The sequence below is a fragment of the Meleagris gallopavo genome, chromosome 2 (assembly GCF_905368555.1).
Source record: "Meleagris gallopavo chromosome 2, MGAL_WU_HG_1.1, whole genome shotgun sequence".
NCBI classification, from domain to species: Eukaryota; Metazoa; Chordata; class Aves; order Galliformes; family Phasianidae; genus Meleagris; species Meleagris gallopavo.
Window position 1 is genome coordinate 28196778 of NC_139405.1, and position 17352 is coordinate 28214129.

General features: G+C 38.6%; 1 protein-coding gene across 7 annotated transcripts in view; it reads right to left on the reverse strand.

The window, feature by feature from the left end:
* The window catches only part of DAAM2 (dishevelled associated activator of morphogenesis 2), a 206805-nt gene that overhangs the window by 82224 nt on the left and 107229 nt on the right, over positions 1–17352 (reverse strand). For all 7 annotated transcript variants that reach the window (XM_085219419.1, XM_085219418.1, XM_085219420.1 and 4 more), the window contains one exon: positions 7997–8086. In XM_085219419.1, coding sequence (XP_085075545.1) covers positions 7997–8086 — 90 coding nt within the window. The remainder of the gene's footprint in view (positions 1–7996; positions 8087–17352) is intronic.

Genomic DNA, 17352 nt, shown 5'->3' on the forward strand with positions numbered 1-17352 from the left:
GACTGAACTGAATCCAGGGGTAACACCTAAAACACAATTGGCATTACATGTGCTTCCCCAGACAGCAAAATCAGATTGCTTACTACTGTTTCATTTTTAAGTACAGTGAATTATATCATCTTAGCAGAATAACAACTGGATAAATCTTTTGAGGGTGGGTTTTTTTTTTTTTTTTCATTTTAATTGGTTTTGTTGTTTTTGTTTCTCCATGGTAGGGTCAAATCTGCTCCCACTGATCTCTCGCCATTCCCACAGAGTGGGACACATGTAACACGAAACACAACACTAGGTATTATGATGACAATATACCACTGTATAAATTCAGGAGTATTTTTGGTCAGATTTTTGAGTGCTAATTTCAGCTGGAGAACTAATAGTTCACATTAAAAAAATGCAGAAACTGAAAGATGGACACTCAAATTTTATATGCTCAGAACATCTACAGCAAATAACATAAAATCTCTATGGAGTTTATGTCTTCAATACTCTTAATCAAAGAGCTGCAAAGGCATTTTCTTAGCACCAACTAACTTCTACTGTTGTAGAGAGAGGCAGACGGAGGAAGAAACTAAAAATATTCCATGAAATATTCCATGCTGTTCCCATGGGGGGGTGGGAAAGAGAAGACTTTCTGATTATATGTAAATAAATATATAATTTCAAGGCCCTGACCCCTCATACTAGGATAAATAAATGAGTCTGCAACTGTAAGTACTGCAGTGTGGAAAGCATGAACCAAGTAAAAACTGGTTGGAAAAACTGTCACTCCTCTTATGTCTGCTACACTGTGGCTTTTCAGATATCCTGGTTCTATACTGTAATGAAGCTATACCAGCTGAATTACATAATCATTTTTTTGCTCAACATCAAATTCACCTTTTAATCTGCTAGTATAGTAAATCTGGGCTAAAACCATATGCTTAAGAGAAGTGTCTGACATCATTATGCCTATTGCACTGTTCCTCAAAGTGACCTCTTGGGGTACTTACAGATGGGAAAATAACAATGAAGGGAAAAAAAATCAAAATATAATTACAGAAATGTAATGATAAATCTAAGAAAAATGTTAGATTTTGTCCTCAGGTATCTTTGCATTAAATGATGCAGAAGGAAATGTGTACTGTTTTAAGCTTTATTTTATACTATAATAACTTTGTCCAAATCTGAGAGACTGTTTTAGCCTACAATGCACATTAAAAAGAGCTATCAATCAAACAGATCTTTCAGAATGAAAAGCTTCACTAATCACAAGTTTTGTAGTTCCTGTATCAGTGACATTTACTGCATTTTCTTGATTCCTGTTATGTTTTGTGTTTGTCATAGGGCAGAGTTTCTGAATTTACTATTCTAAAGACTACTTGCACTTATAACAAAGTAATTTCTGAAGTCTTATGAATATCTTCCATACCTATACTAAAAATACCAGAATCACCCGATGTCAGTATCAAGCTAACAAATTATCCCAAACATCTGAGCATGAAGTCATTCTGTTAAAGAGGAAAAGGAACAGATGCTGGTGGGAAAAAAGCAAGTTAACTCCACAATTGCTGGCATTTTCCAGACATCCAGCTGAAAGAATGGCATGGTTTGCAAAGGACAACATCCTCCCACTGCAAGTTACCAGTGTTAAGAAATTCACTCTGAGCCACAGGCTAACTGAGAGCAGTCTCCTGAGTTAAGGAAGTCAGGCAGTCATTCAGACCCAAAGCAACTGTGGGTCCCAGGCAATGAGAATGAACCAAATAACTTCTGCTAAAGCATATTTTAAGGAATGTGCCTCATCACAGTAAGACAGAAGACAGTAGGTTGCACAGAGACTTACTGTTGGCATGCAGCTGCTTTCTTAGTTTGGTTTATGGTCAGTTCACAAAATCAAGGAACAATTTAGGATGCAAAGGGCCTCAGGCAGAAGGGACCAGCACAAAGTAGGGCTAATTTTAAAGCTAGATCAAGTTATTTGGGTCTTTGTCAACATTTGTCAATGTTTTAATACCAAGTTAAATCAAAATGTTGACTGAAAAGCTGAATGCTTGCCATGAACTTCTGAAGAATCAGTAGAAACAGAAGCAGTTATCTGATGCATGGAAAACTTGAGATTAATTCCAACTGTCAAGTTCCAATGTATGTATCAGGCTTTGCACTTCATGCGTAAGATACTCTCATCATTTTGCTAGCAATGCACTTTCACTTGGCTCTCCAAGTCCTATACAACCTCTTCAGTCTCCTGCTGTGTATCAGTTGCTCCTGTTTTTAGCCTGTCATGTGTGATGTGTTATTCTGTTTTCCAGAGGAAGAGAGAGTTGGAGCACCCCTCTCCCACAGACATTTCATGCAAAGACGTGAGAAAAACCCTCGTGAAGTCACATCCAAGCTTTGTCAAACAGATTCCTTACAATTGGCTTCTCAAATACTGCAGAAAATCATCTTGTGTGTTCATGGTCTGCTACTCCCAAATACAGCATGTGGAATAACAGCTCTAAAGATGGGAATTTGTAAGGGACATATTAAATGCTCCTTACAGCTATAAATCCATAACCATAACAATTTAATATTCCAAATCAATAACAGACACAAGAAGTATTTCAAAGAGGAAAAAAAATAGTGCAAGAAGATAGAATTGAAAACAATACAACTTCAAACCACCCACTTCATTTAGTATGAGACAACCACGTGCTTGGCACTCTTTATACAGAAAGGATGAACCCCAAAAGGGCTTTCATAGCTTGCATCAGACAATACAAAACCAAAAATTCATACTCAGACAACACAATGGTGTGATCTTCATCTGGTATATCACATCACTAAATGAGACCAGATGCAGATTCATTTTCTCTCTTCTTTAGGGAATATCTGTCTTCCTCTGAACATCTCCATGTATTATAAAGAATTTGTATTTCTTCAAATTCTTTTCCTTTAGCAAGAATTGAAGAGCTCCTATCTTAACACAACAGATGCAATGCCGTCTCCTGACTTAGAGCCTCTATGAAATTTAAATGCATAGAAAATACCTCAGGGTTCTGGAAGAAAAGTCCAAGCAGCTCACATCTAGCTGAGAAATAACTGCTCCCCCATCTTAGCCAAGTTGAAACTATATAGTATAGAAACAAAGAGTACAGCAACCCAAGAACAAGCAGTAGATTGAGGACTTTATGTTCAACTGAGTGTTTCCCCCAAAAGCAAGGACTCTAGCTTTTATATTTGCATCTTTCTTTTTCTTCATCCCCCTAAACTAAAGTAATTATATCAAAAGCTGCAAAAGTAGCTTAGATTCCTCCAACAGGTTAGTATTACAGATATATGTGTGTACGTGGTATAAGAATTGATATTACATACATGAGTCCATTTTTATATTTTTAATTTTAACAGGAAGATGTATCCAAGTTTCAGGGTGAAATATATTCTCTGGAATCTGGAATTGTAGCTAGCTTTCAATTAGTGTTACAGGCTAGTGTTGAACTGGGGATTTTGTTTAGTGCTCTGCAGGCATGCCTGGACATGCAGACGAGAAAAGAAGTACCTTGTATTATATCAAGCACGATATCAAGCTGTACTTTTTATATGGTGACATTTTGCTGACAATACAAACCACTAGGGTAAAGCTCAGAAAAACTCTAAACATGTAGACATTATCCTAATTAATGTTAAGACAGTCAGCATGGGACCAAATTGGAAGTTTGTGAAATGGAACTGCAAACATTTTAAAAAGCCTTCAGAGGAGCTGTAAAAAGTTTGACTAAAGCTAGGATTCCTAAGGGCATTTTGGAACCTAATGTACAGCTAGACTAAGGCCTCACATCAGGAAAAGGGAACTGAATATCAAGTGTTGCAGCGATACCTGTTGCTTCTTGGTGGAAGAGTTAAGTGCTTTCTAGAAGGACATCTGGGACATTCCTCACCTAGAATACAGCCTAACTGTGCTGGTGTAATGGCACAAAAGTACCTTCCATGCCATCTTTCCTGCCCCACGCATTAAGCTCTCTCGTGTACAGACATACCACAAAATCCATTCCTACAAGAATGTCAAACTTATCCATCTTCTAAGGTAGTGTAAAAGAATGAATACTGATTAAACAAAAAATATTTGAGATTGTTTCTTGAAAAGAAAAAAGAAAAAGGAAAAAAAAAGGAATTTATGATGTGCAGCCAAGGTATGTACATACACTACAGGAAAGAAGCATGAGAGAATGACATGGTAAGAATACTCCCATAGTGTTTCCCTAGATTTACTACTTCATATTCTTTTTTTCAGATAGAGAGAAATGCATTTATATATAAACACAGTAATGACAAGTTCTCTGAAATTACAGAACAATTTAGATCAAAGAGTTTAAAGACAAGTTCCTGCCTTCTCACATTCACTTTGCTAGTTTTCTTATTCATCAGTTAGGAGAAAAATGTGATTGATAAATAATAAAAAAAGAATAATTGCAGGTCATGAATTCATTAAGAAATCTTTTCTGCATATTGGCTGGTAAAGTATATGCATCAGATACATTTTCATTGGAATTAGTTTAAGACCATTTGGCTGTTCTAGTGATGCCTTTCTCTTGATCTGCTTCTGATAAAACAAAAAGGACGTGAGGACTATGGAATCATAGAATCACAAGGTTGTAAAGGACCTATAAGATCATCTAGTCCAACTGTCCTCCCACTACCATTGCTACCACAAGCTACTAAACCATATCTCATAGCTCCTCATCCAGATGCCTATGTGTGTGCACTCTTTTTAAGATGTTATAAATACCTATTTCCAGAAAGCTGCAGCATGTCACTTATTGCTCCACTACTTGAGTTTGACTGATGTCATTTGAGTAGTTGTTGGAGCAGGTCAACTGAATGACCATGAAGATGATCAGAGGGCTGGAGCACCTCTCCCATGAAGAATGGCTGAGGGAATTTGGCTTGTACAGCCCAGAAAAGAGAAGCCCACGGAGACCTCTCTGTGGCCTTCCAGTACTTAAGGGGAGACCAACTTTTTACACTGCCTGATAGTGACAGGACAGGGCAACTGATCTACAGCACAATGACAGCAGAAAAGTTAAATAAATAAATAAATAAATAAATAGGAAAGTTGAACACAGCTGTTAGGATTGAACTTTTAGATGGCTTGATTGTTTGGAGAGAAGCTGTATGATAGAAATATTTCCAGTTTAACTGTACTTTGGAAAGAGATTTGCTACTAATTTTTCCTGAAATAAACAGCAACAACAAAATATCAAAAAACACAACTTGTTTAACTCTAAATATGGTGCTTTGAGTAGAGTTTGGGGGTGCCACAATGAGGACTGACCAACGATTTTTATGATGCAAATGAGGACAACTCACTATCTCTCCTTAGGCACTCAGCAGATTCAAGGCAAGGTAGAGTAAGAGCTGAGATTGAGAACAGGTTAACATTTTCCAATAGTCAACCTTTATTCCTTACAAATAGCTGTTCAACAGATGAGATGAAGCAGTCACAGTAGTTGCCAACTGAAGTTTCTTCTTTAAGATCAAATCATAAGGAATACAGTTTTAATACTTTTTCAAATGCAAATCTAGAATGGCCAAAGGAGACTAAAGGAAATATGACTGTGTCATACAATATGAACACTCCTCTGTAGCCATCACCCACAACCACAAAATTTCCATCCAGAACTGAGACTCCCGTGAGTATCAGGAAACTCTGATAGGCAAACTTCATCCCCAGCATACAACTAAGTGCACAGACATGCATCTCTCTGCATTTCTTTAGAAAGATTTAATATCAGAAACAGAAGGAATGAGAATTCTAACACAACAGGGAAGTCCTTCCAGGAACAAGTGCCGTGAAAGATTATAACTGAAGTTTAACTGCCACGATAAAAGTACAATGTGTCTACAATGATGAGTGCTCTTCATTCCTGCAGGTGACATTTTTTACTTAACACAGACACTAATATTGCACTTTTGGAGCAGACCAAGAAGCTCTGAACTTCCATTATTTTTACACTTGAAAAGACATCTGAGATAAATGAATGTGAACAATTCCCTAAACTTGTACTTTTTGACCTTCTAATACATAGCATTTGCTCTTGCCCCCTTACTAAGCTTTTCCTCCGAGTGGACACAGAGCCCTCACTTCCCAGAAAGCAGAGGACTTGGCATCGACAAGACAAAGCTCTCTGGATAGCTAATGGAGCTCTGTCTAGTGAGGTATCAGGCTCTTTGTGGCCAAAATTAGATTACAAATTCTTCAGGGAAAAGACAGCTTTCCTCTTCAGGGAAGCCTGCAGCACACTTTTCTGTCACTGTAGAACAGTAATGATAGGTGGATTAGGTAGTAGGCTAGAGAGATGTGTCAGCAGGGATCATTTGACTGACTGTGAGGGGAAACAATGAATAACATTGGGCAGTTAAGGTTTCAAGTAATTGAAAGTATCTGCAATGTAATGAATAGACATCTGGCAACAGTATACTGTTCCAGTTAGCACATCATTTTGGATAGCTGGAGCTCAGCTAACTGAGGTTTCACTATAAATGCATTATAAAGATTTTCCAGTATGCAGCTCCTTTAACTACGGAGGTCTTCAGGATTCTTATATCAAATCCGCTACTTTAAGGGAAAAAAAAAGAAAAGAAAAAAAAGTGTAATGTACTGAATCCAACCAACATATTAAATACATTAAAGCTTGAATCTTCCTGCCAAAGCTGACTGGTCCTAGAGGTGGAATGTGTGGTTCTTTAAGACAGCTACAAATAGATCCTCTCCCATCAGAGCTGAAAAAGCCAGCTGAGCCTGCCAGCAAAAATGTAAAGCAGACATGGATCACAACAGCCTTCACCTTCCCTCCACACTCAACCTCAATGCAATAGCAAGAAGAAGAGTGAAGAGCACCAAGCACAACTGAACCTAGGCTACTTTTATACACTTCACTAATTATTGCTAGTTCAGAGGCACTGCAAGTAATTTGATGCTACTGACCTCCCTCTGTGATGCATCTCAACAAAAAGCAAGAAACATACAAAATACTCACCTGATTGGGGATTTTATTTAATTATGTGGTAAGAAAGCTGAAATTTTTTTAAATCTATTTTTAATTTAATGCTGGGAAAAGAAGTCAGGCTAGTATTCTCAGAGAGCAAAGTTTTTCAATGACTCACAAAACAAGCATGTGAGTGGCAGCAAACAATGATTGCAAAAGGATCATAATCAAGGTTTCAATCTGCCTTCTTCAGTACAGAAGTCTAAACCTTCCCCTCCAGCTTCTGCTATGCAGACCTACATATAAAGACCAGTGCTCTCACAGCATTACATGCATGTTAATAAAGCCTATGAATCCACCATCTTTCTATCCAACTACCTGTTTCTTCCCTACAGCATCAAAAAATTTCCACCATATTACTCCTGCATGAATTGTCTTGTACAAGTTCCACAGCAGTAATAAAAACCTTAATTGCACATTTCATTAGAAAAATCGTGTCCAAGTATCAGCTCCCTGTCTTCTGGCCTTCTCACTGATTTGTCCAAAGTTGAAAACTTTGACTGAAGAAATACTGACAGGAGCAAGTACCCTTCACTTTATAATGCAAGACAGTATTTCCTATTGCTCTGGAAGTATTTGTAGTCAGGTTTTAAGATATAATTATAATATTCTTCATGTATTTTAATCCATCCTGAAATAATTGTATTCTGAGCATCCTACAGAAGTTTTTAAAAATTCCTTAAAGCTTTTTCCACTACAACATTTATTTCTGCTAAGAAACACATAAAATATTCAGTATGGGGAAGCACAAGATTTCTACTTATTGACATATTCTTCAAAAATCACACATGAATATGGTGCAACATTCTCAGAAGAAGTATATGCATGTCAATAAAAATCCTTAAATCTCTTAATTATGTTCTTGAGAGAATAGTGGATAAATAGTGGAAAATAGGATAAACATGTATTTCACATCTGGATATGCATCAGTAATGATATACACGCACATATAATGTATACATGAGCTATTTTGATCAGGACAATAGTAATACCTTCTTTTTGCTGCAGTATATCTGCCATTTCTTCTCTGGAGGGAGTGCAAACATTGCCTCTCTGTTCTTGTCTGTAAGATCCAATTCATCCTGGAGATCACAAAAAAGAAAAACAGAAAAAAACACACAGTCAGTGGCTGCATTGGTAATTTCTAATATATTAAGAGGAATCTGGATCAGGTACATTACCTAACCTTCAATCAAAATGCAGAGGACTTAGTGCCTCCCAAAGACCATTGGTTTCACACTTTTTGCCTCACTATTCCAAGTTTACCCTGTCAGGACACGACTTGGAAATAGAGCAGTCCAGACAACAGCAGAGTCAGACTGCCATTACTTATGATTGGTATGGGATGAAAAAGATCACATGAAAGGGATGAAATTACGAACACAAAGTACTGGCTTACATGACAGTGATGCTCCTTAAAGTAGTTAGAGAAAGGCAAAAAATTCAGTACACTTTTCTTCCAGCATGCATTATCAGCTTGGTCTTCTAGTTAAAAACATCAACAGATTTGAGGTACATGAAACATATGGGCAGAGACTAACAAAAAAATAAATAAATAGCTTTTTGTTTCTTCCATGGGCTGCCAATGATTTAGAATGAGAATAGTGAAATCACTGTATCTTCTAAACAAAGGTCAAAAGACAGTGGTTTAGTGGCAGTAATGTCGTCGGCAACCTACAGGCCAAAAAGGTTTCAGTACCATTATACTTGTCCACTGAAGTACAGAGGCCCCAGCAAAAGACAATCAACTGTTCAGAATGAGAGGACTTCACATCAGGTTAAACAACAAGCAATTTCAGTCTTAAAAAAAAATGAGTTCAGTGGAAGACTACTTGTCTGTCTCTTCTGTAAAAGGTAGACAATGTCAGTCTATCTTCCTATTCATGTCTCTCTAAATCATCAAAGTGGAGAGTGCTACTTGTTCTCTGTACTCAGAGAACTCAGCACTGACCAGAATAGAGCTCTGGTCACAGCTGGAAGTCTCAGGTGCTGATGGGAATTAAACAAATAGGAATGGTCTTCACTGCAAGTGCCCCGCATGAGCTGAGACAGAAAAAGATATATAAACTAGAGTTACAGCAATAAAAATACAAACTTCCAGTGACATTTCAATTAATCAGTTTTGGTAGGGTTTCCTATTTCTTATCTATTGCAGGGGAGATGGACCAGATAACCTTTAAAGGTCTCTTCCAGCTCAAACGATTTTATGATTCTATTTGAAAGTGTTTGGAGAAGGAAACATCCAAGGGTTCGATATCTAGATGACTTTGCAGCACTAAGAACATCACACACACAGCTTCTGGCACCCATGCTAACCTAACCCAAGCACAGACAATACCTCTTTAACTCAGACCAACAATGGTTCATTTGGAAAGCTTTCAGGGCTGGGAAACTTGTGAAAACAGTGAGCTAAATTGCACACTGAGCCTGGTAGCGGCTGCTGACAGATTTAAAAGCCCATAGAGATTTTAGCTGCAAAAAGGTACAAAAGAAATGCAAACAGTAACAAGGTGAGATCAGTGCCAGCAGCCCAAGGTAGAAGAAGCTGGAGTTCTTTCTCTCTCTCTCTCTCTCTTTTTTTTTTTTAACAAGAAAAAGCTTAAAGGAAAAGAGTAAAGAAAAATTTTAACTGTGCAAAAAAAGTGTAAGCCATGTGGAAATGTTTAGGGTGAATTTCCAAACAAGGGGGCAGCCAAGCGAGGCAAGGAGTTTTATCCTTGCTACACACAATTAGAAAGCTCAGGCCAGGATCACATTCTTGGGGAGAGAGGGAGAGTGAAACGACATGTAAGGTCTTAAGACAAGAAAAGGAATGCTGTTGGAGGTCAAGCATGTGGGAGGGAAGGGAGGAGCAGACAGGGAATCAGAAATGGAAGGTTTGGAAGAACCACCAAAGGGGCCAGAATACACATCTGAAAAAAGCTGGCTGGCCTCAGCTAAATTCTTAGAAAAATTACGGTATTTTATTGAACTGCTTAATGATCTTAGCCACCTTGGTTTTTGGTTTGTTTGTTTTTTTTTTAAGTTTTTTTTTTTTTTTTTCTAATTTAAAAATAATAAAGTTGAATTCACTGGACAAGAAAGCTGAGATGTTAACTGATTCTGCTTGGTTCTTAAAGCAGTTTTGCCCACCAGACCACCTGCTAGACTTTTGTCCTCAAAAATGATTATACCAACCAATATAGTATAGGACAACCACTTCATCAAAAAAGCACTCATACTGACTAGAACCTAGAACCACCTGGTTGGCAGAATGCTGCAGCTTAGCTTCTGGACATTCCCATTGGCAGCATTAGGGACATAAGGAACATTCTGCTTTCAATAGGGTAGTATAGGTGACTTCTATTCAATCTTGAGAACATTCTTTTCAGGACAGGAGGCTAGAAAGGTTATTTGTAGCAACAAAAAATCCAGTGGGAATAAATTGCATCTGCATCCTGTTTCATCGTGATTCAAGAGGGTAGAGTATGCTAGAAGAGTGTCATGTTCTAGCTTATTCTAGCATAATGTGTTCAGATGCAGACAGAAACAAACCTGACTGCAAAACAGCATAGAAGGCTGAAGAAGAATGGACTGCTCTTCTTTATGAAACAGCCAGTGCTTGTCTCCACAAGGAGGCAAAATGCTAGGCTCTAACCCCACAGTCAGGTGGGCAGGTAACAAACAGAAGCAGGAAAGAGACACCTTCTCCAGAATGCAAAGCATCAGTTGAGCTCATCAACAGCATTTCCTGAAGTAAGGCATTCTCTTCAGAATGCATGCTACTTCATGGAAGAACGCTGTAAGAGGAATTGAAAAGGTCTACATGCCCCACTGTACCGACATCCTACGTCACTGTACCTACATCCTTAATCAAATCTTACTCTGTGAAGAATAAAAAAATTCTGTAAAACATTAAAGATATGAAACTTTCTTCTGGAACCCTCCAAATTCTCCTCCCTTTCCAATCCCCAGGACCCTTCAAAAACAGGAGATGACTGCAAAAGCAACAGCTGCATCTAGCTAAGAAAGAAGATCTTGCATCAGGTTCTGACTTGGGAGCCTAACAGACAATGCATAAAGAAACCTATTCCTGTTTCCCTCCAAAGCAATCATTGCAGAAAGAATGGAATAAATTTCAGAAAGGCAATTTACTTCATGTATAGGTGATACTGGCCTGACAACAGAGGCAGATCTGTCAAAACGTAGAACTTCGGATGCTAGACTTAGTTTAGTGACAGCAAGTAGGTATTGAAGTAGAAAGGAATTGCAAAGGTTGGCAGGAAAGTGGAAAACTACAGACTCTGAATGCAGTCATCAAGACTGGTGTCAGACCCAGGTTGAGGAAGGCAGTATGGTGTGACTGAAAGCACATGAAGCACGCATGAAGAGCAAGTGAGGTCAAAAAGGTGCGAACACCATCCTCTACCACCTGTGCCCATTTTCCCAATAGAAACATAATAAATCTGCCATGCCTTACATGGAGGGCTTGGTTTCAGCAATTCATGTCAGCGTGACCCTGCACAATGGATCTCAGACTATGGTTCTAAAAAACACTCAAAGTTGCAAGTGTTCCCATGAAGCAGATTAAAAAGACATTAGCCAGGTTATCCTGAGGGTAACGTAAAGTAGATCCACTTAATACTTCTCACATTTTTTTCCTTTATCAACTTTCTATATTATTTTATTTACTGAGAGAGGGACACAGTGAGTTAATTTCTCTTTCATGTGAGCATTTTTTACTGACAGATTAAATTTCAATGATAAAAAATGTAATATGTACTGGAGCTGGATTTGAGGTTCTGATATTTCCAACCTAGTTTTTGGGACAAAAGGGAAGATGGCCTCCATTCAAAATGGCCACAAACCAAGGAAATAAGAGACAGAGAAAGAACGAAGAATGGGCAGGAAACATAAAGCAGTATTTCGTGGGATTTAAAACCACATTATGTCCCTTGTTTTTGGGAGCATTCATCCAAGTGTGAAAGCTGGATTTGCTGCTTCTAGCCATCAGCTTGAGAATGATATCACCCAAAGCCCCAGAAGAGCTGAAAAGAAAGGCATGTCTCACCTAGACTGGGCAGCGTTTTTCTTATAGATGTGAAATTAATTTCATACAGAGAAGAAGGAATAGTCTGGGAATATAGAACAGTGGCCCTTCCAGAGAACCGTTAATGCCTACTAAGACCTCTGTATTGAGATGTACTTTACATCTCTGCCATTCAGCCTTCTATGGAAAGGAGGAACAGAGTGAAGAAACAGCTGATCCTTCATCAGTGTAGTTCACCAGGTTTTGCATGAATACTTGTATGGTTCAGAGAAATCATGGGATTTAAATAGGGAAAAATTGAACTAGGTTGAAAGGCAAACTTAGTAAAATAATGAGAGACCCAGTGAGACTTGCCATTTTCAATATACCAATGTTGGAGCCACAGAAGGAATAGGACAGAAAGGTCAAGATGATGAGTACATAGAGTATCAGGGCTTTGGGAACCCAGGGCATCTTCACTGCAAGTCAGAATGATGAAGACCAAGAGCATAAAATTGGTTCTCCAGGAACCCTTCGAGAGAGACAGGGGATTTCCTCAGTTGAAGGTCCTTCTCATTCTACTTGGCCCAATTCCACAGGCTACCAAGACATCCTTATAAACTCAGGGAGTTTCTCAGTGACTAAGGGCAAACAGCTGCTCCAATAAATAATAAATAAAGTAAACAATTAACCAAAAAAAAAAAATCATAAGGATTGATTTTTGTTGCTGTTTAAATATACTTGGAATTCTCTTTCCAGAAGAAACATGTAAATTCCTAGCACCCATTTGGTTTCAAGTAAAACCTTTTTTCAAGCTATTAGAAATTTCTGTGAAACTGAAACCCAGCTGTAATTTACTATAATCTCAAAATCTGCACTAAAACTCATTAAAATCGTAAATGTTCAATGAATTATAAATAGCATCTCTAGCAAGACGTGGTAAAGAATTGTGCATGATATGCTTTGTTCACTGTAGTCAGTAATTTTATTAGTACGGACATATCCCACATGAGATTTTATTTTCTCATGTTTAGCTGGACACCTGTCTTGTTCCATCAAGTTCTTATAATTTCAGCTATGGACAGTTGAGTTATATTTTTAATTTTTGTCTTTAGGTCTCTTGCTTATGATGTTCATGAAAAAACATTCTTCCTTCTGTTGCTCTCTCTGAGCATACATCTCAGCCTGAGCCTCACACTTAATGGCTTCTTTTATTATTGGGAGAATGTTATGATATACAGAAAGTATTATTTTTTTTCCCTTTTTTTTTCTTTTTTTGTTTTGTTTTCTTCCTACTAAAAATTCAGGCAACTATCACAGAATTGTTAAAGAATGTAAACCTTTTAGCATGCACAGAGGTAACAACTTTTACATGAAATCTATCATTACTATATATAATTGAATCCAATCATGAGATATAATATATTCACATATAGGATTCACCACTTCTGTTCATACAGTTGTTTATTCTGACTGTGGCTGTAACACACTGCTTCATTCATCAACAGAGGATTAGCGCTCGAGCAAAAGGATAGCCTGGTCCCAGCATCAACAAGCACCACAGGAGCCAAACTCACAGATGGCACAAACTAGCCAAGCTCCACAGAAAAGTTAATCTCTCCAATGTTATCAAAAAAGGAAACTTATGTCTACACACACCAAATGAGAGCAGCAGTTATCTGTCCTGTGATCAGCACCAGGAGTTTCAGAGGGCTGCACAAAAGCCCTGCAAGTGCAAAGCTGCAGAAAAAAAACAATGTAGACAGTCAAACAATGCACTGCTCCCTATCTCAAAAAGCTACCCAATTCTGTGATTCACTTGAGTTAATGTTCCTTTCAAGATGGGAGACAACACTAATATTTGCAAATTCGTTGTTGCTCAGCTTTTTTTTCTCTTGCTCAGTCACAACAGTATTATCCTTGATAGTTCTTTGTGAATCATCAAATAGGGAACAAAACTGATCAATTAGGAATGATACTAAGGTGCCTTTAGAAACAGGCTCTAGAAAACCTGCATAATTTGAAGACATTATATTTGAATAACTCACTTGCATACCTACCTCAAAAATGCAGGTTCAAGAGTATGTTCATTTTTATGTTATGTCCTTGCACTGCATGAATTCTAGTTAAACGCACCACATGTATCCTGCTTCCTGTTCACATCACCATTCCTTCTTTCTCCTTTCTTGTGCACACACATACCTTTACTTTTATACCCCTCTCTAACCTTTTTCTCATTCCCCTTTACCCTTTTTTCCTGTCGTGCACAAATGCACTCTCCCTTACCCACTTCATCAATCATTCTCTCAGTGTCTTAACAGCATCAAACCCACCCAAGTTAAAAAGTGAAGTATAATACACTGTTACCAGAATAGTAAATTCTTTACATAATGTAATACTGCTTGCTTTAGGTTCTAACAAAGTCATTTATATAGATGTCTGTCACTGTGTCCCCAAAAGAAGGGCCGTACTGCAGTTCCCAAGTGTCACAGTAGAGCTGATGGCCTTATGCACTGGATGCATTTATTTAAATCTAGTATGAAGTAAAAAGTGAACGTGACACATCATGGGATCCTATCCAGCATCTGTTGCCAGGCCCCAGAGTAAAGTTCACGTTCTCTGTGCAATCACTGTGAGGGAATAGCTGCTGGTGGATTAATCAATGGCGAAGTACAACTCAAGCTGACATGAGATAAATGATTCTGACATCTCTGGGACTATAGAAGAAGGAAAAGCAGTAGAAAGAGATCAGGGAGGGGGTTGTCAGTAGCACGCTACAGGCCTTTACAGTACAGCATCCAATCCAGCATTACAGCTTTAACAACTGAACTGAGTAAGATCACACTGCTAGCATGTGATTTATACTGCCTGAGAGATTCACTTTTGCATTAATAATGGTACTTAGGAACCCCACTTTTTTTTTTTTTTTTTTCCTCTGCAGATTACACTGTCTGTGCCATGCTCTCTAAGCAAATAAGCAAATAATAAATAGTTCAGTGTGGTGGCTCATGGTCTAGCCATCTGTCCAATATGTAGGGAGGCAGGGAGGAACAGACAGTCACATTCTCATCGCAGAATCTAGGAGCAGCTGTTCCAAAAGCTGCTTTAGAGACCACTGCAGTGAGTGAATAAAAATCATTTTTCAGATCTTAGTCTCTTCTCAAATCACCTACAAACACTTTCAGATAAGACAGATCTTCTCTATTTAGTCACTGTGTTCACCTCCAGGGGACAGTAGAGGATTGTTCCCCTACTGTTTTCCTTCCATTACTTTGTTCAATCCAACTCACCCGACAGACAGACGAGAGGCAGCCTCTGGAAGAGCCCACATTTCCAATACTGAGATCAATAAAGTAAAGCCTGCCTTTCAGTAAATGAGGTTCATTCGACTGCATAAACTGCCTACATCCACATGCAAACTGGAGCAAAGAGCAGTGCAAAAGTACCACTCAGCAAAGCCCCCCAGCTGGAGAAGCGTTTCAGAGGCATGTGAATATCCAAATGCACACACTGGTGTGACTGAAGCAGCCATCAAGAAAGAGGGAATCAGATCTGTTTAAGCACCTAATGGTTCCCACTCCTCCCTTCTCAAGGTTGTGCCCCTAGCTGTCAATGTCAGCACGTGCTCTTTTCAGTAGGCAGCAGCACTGCCACCTATACAACCAGCACATGTGCAAGGCAGCAAACTAGTCAGAAGTACCCACTTGGACACCCAATATATCTCCCAAGTCCTCTGGTAATCCATAGAAAAACAAACAAATAAACACACACGCAAAAAAACAAACAAGAGAACCCTGCAAAACTCTTCCCCTGTCAATTTCTGATACCTCATCCTAACCCTTGTAGTTAGAAACAGTCAGTGTGAATTAATTACACATGAAGATGCAGAGCAACGATTTGGTCAGTCTCTCAATTAATAAGAACTACGTGTATCACCAGAAAACATCACTGTCTTTCCATGTCTTTGCATGTACAGTAAGCGTATGTGCAGATACATATGCTACTTGTAGCTTACGTACACAAGAACTACATATCTAGCACATATCTGCTCATATCTACAATGCTTTATTGCAACATTTGAACAAAATGAAAACACTGTGCTCACAGGAGTTTCTCACACAGCTAGCATAAGAAGATACGTTTTGTTTCAGCTACTGCCATAGATGTGAACATAAACCAGAAAAGCAGACAAACAAGAGACTTTGATTCCCATTATTCTCTTTCTAATACTTGCTTTTTAAAAAAAGATGCAGCATTAAAACACCCTCTGTGTTAGAGGCTTGAATCTCTTAATTTTCAGCCACAATAGAAGAAAGAAGAAAGTACCCGATGTCAGTGTTCAGGAGAATATACTCCTCTTCTAAGATGCCAACACACAAGTTGTTCATTCTTATGACTCAGCTTCAGTCTAATAATTTCATCTATCACAGATGCAGCTTTTTGGCAGAGAATTTTATCAAACAAAAAGTCAATTAATTCCCCCCACAACTCCACCCTGCAAACATCCCCTTTGCTGTACTGCTTCCTTTTTTGTTCCTTAATTGTTGGTTAATTGCCCAGAGAAGAGCTAAATCCTGTCTCACTCCTACTCCTCTCTATGGCTTGACAGCATACCAGCGCATAAAACCAGCAAAGCTGACAGTGGCCGTCTCCTTTCAGAGGCCACTAGAAACATCTGTCTACTGGTCATTTTCTTGCCCTTCACAGGCAAAGCACATGCATTAGACAACAAGCTACTAGGGCAAATAGAAAGAGAAAGAATGAGGAAAACCAATGCCTGTTTATACAACAATGCACACAGATGTTTGCAGAGAGATCATAATTTAGATAACACATTCTCATATATGCAGGACTATAATACAGGTAGAGCTAAAAGGGAAGTTCCATGGATATCCTCTTGGGTGGGCATATGAGGATAATAAAGCAAAAAATTGTTCTGTCATCACTGCTATTTCTGTTAAGATGGCCTGCATGTCTGTGTCAGTGAATTGGAACAAGCCCAATGATAGGGATGGGGATGAAAACTGAATAGTCAGGCTTCTGTCTAATCTAAATCCCCACTGCTGCAATTTAAGCCTATTACTTCCGGCCCTATCAACCACAGATACAGTTAGCAGATTTGTTCCTTCCTCTTGATAACAGTTTTCAAGTCTATTAAAAGCTGTTGTAATGCCCCTTCTCAGTCTTCTTTCTTGAGGCCAGACAAGACCAGTTCATTCAGTCTCTCTTGAGGTCATGTCCTCTGGACCTCTCATTCCCCTTCTAATTGACTTCCAGGCTATTCCTGGTCAAAGTGCATCTTTCCTGAAGTTCAAAAGTGTGAACAGTGTTCCAGACAAG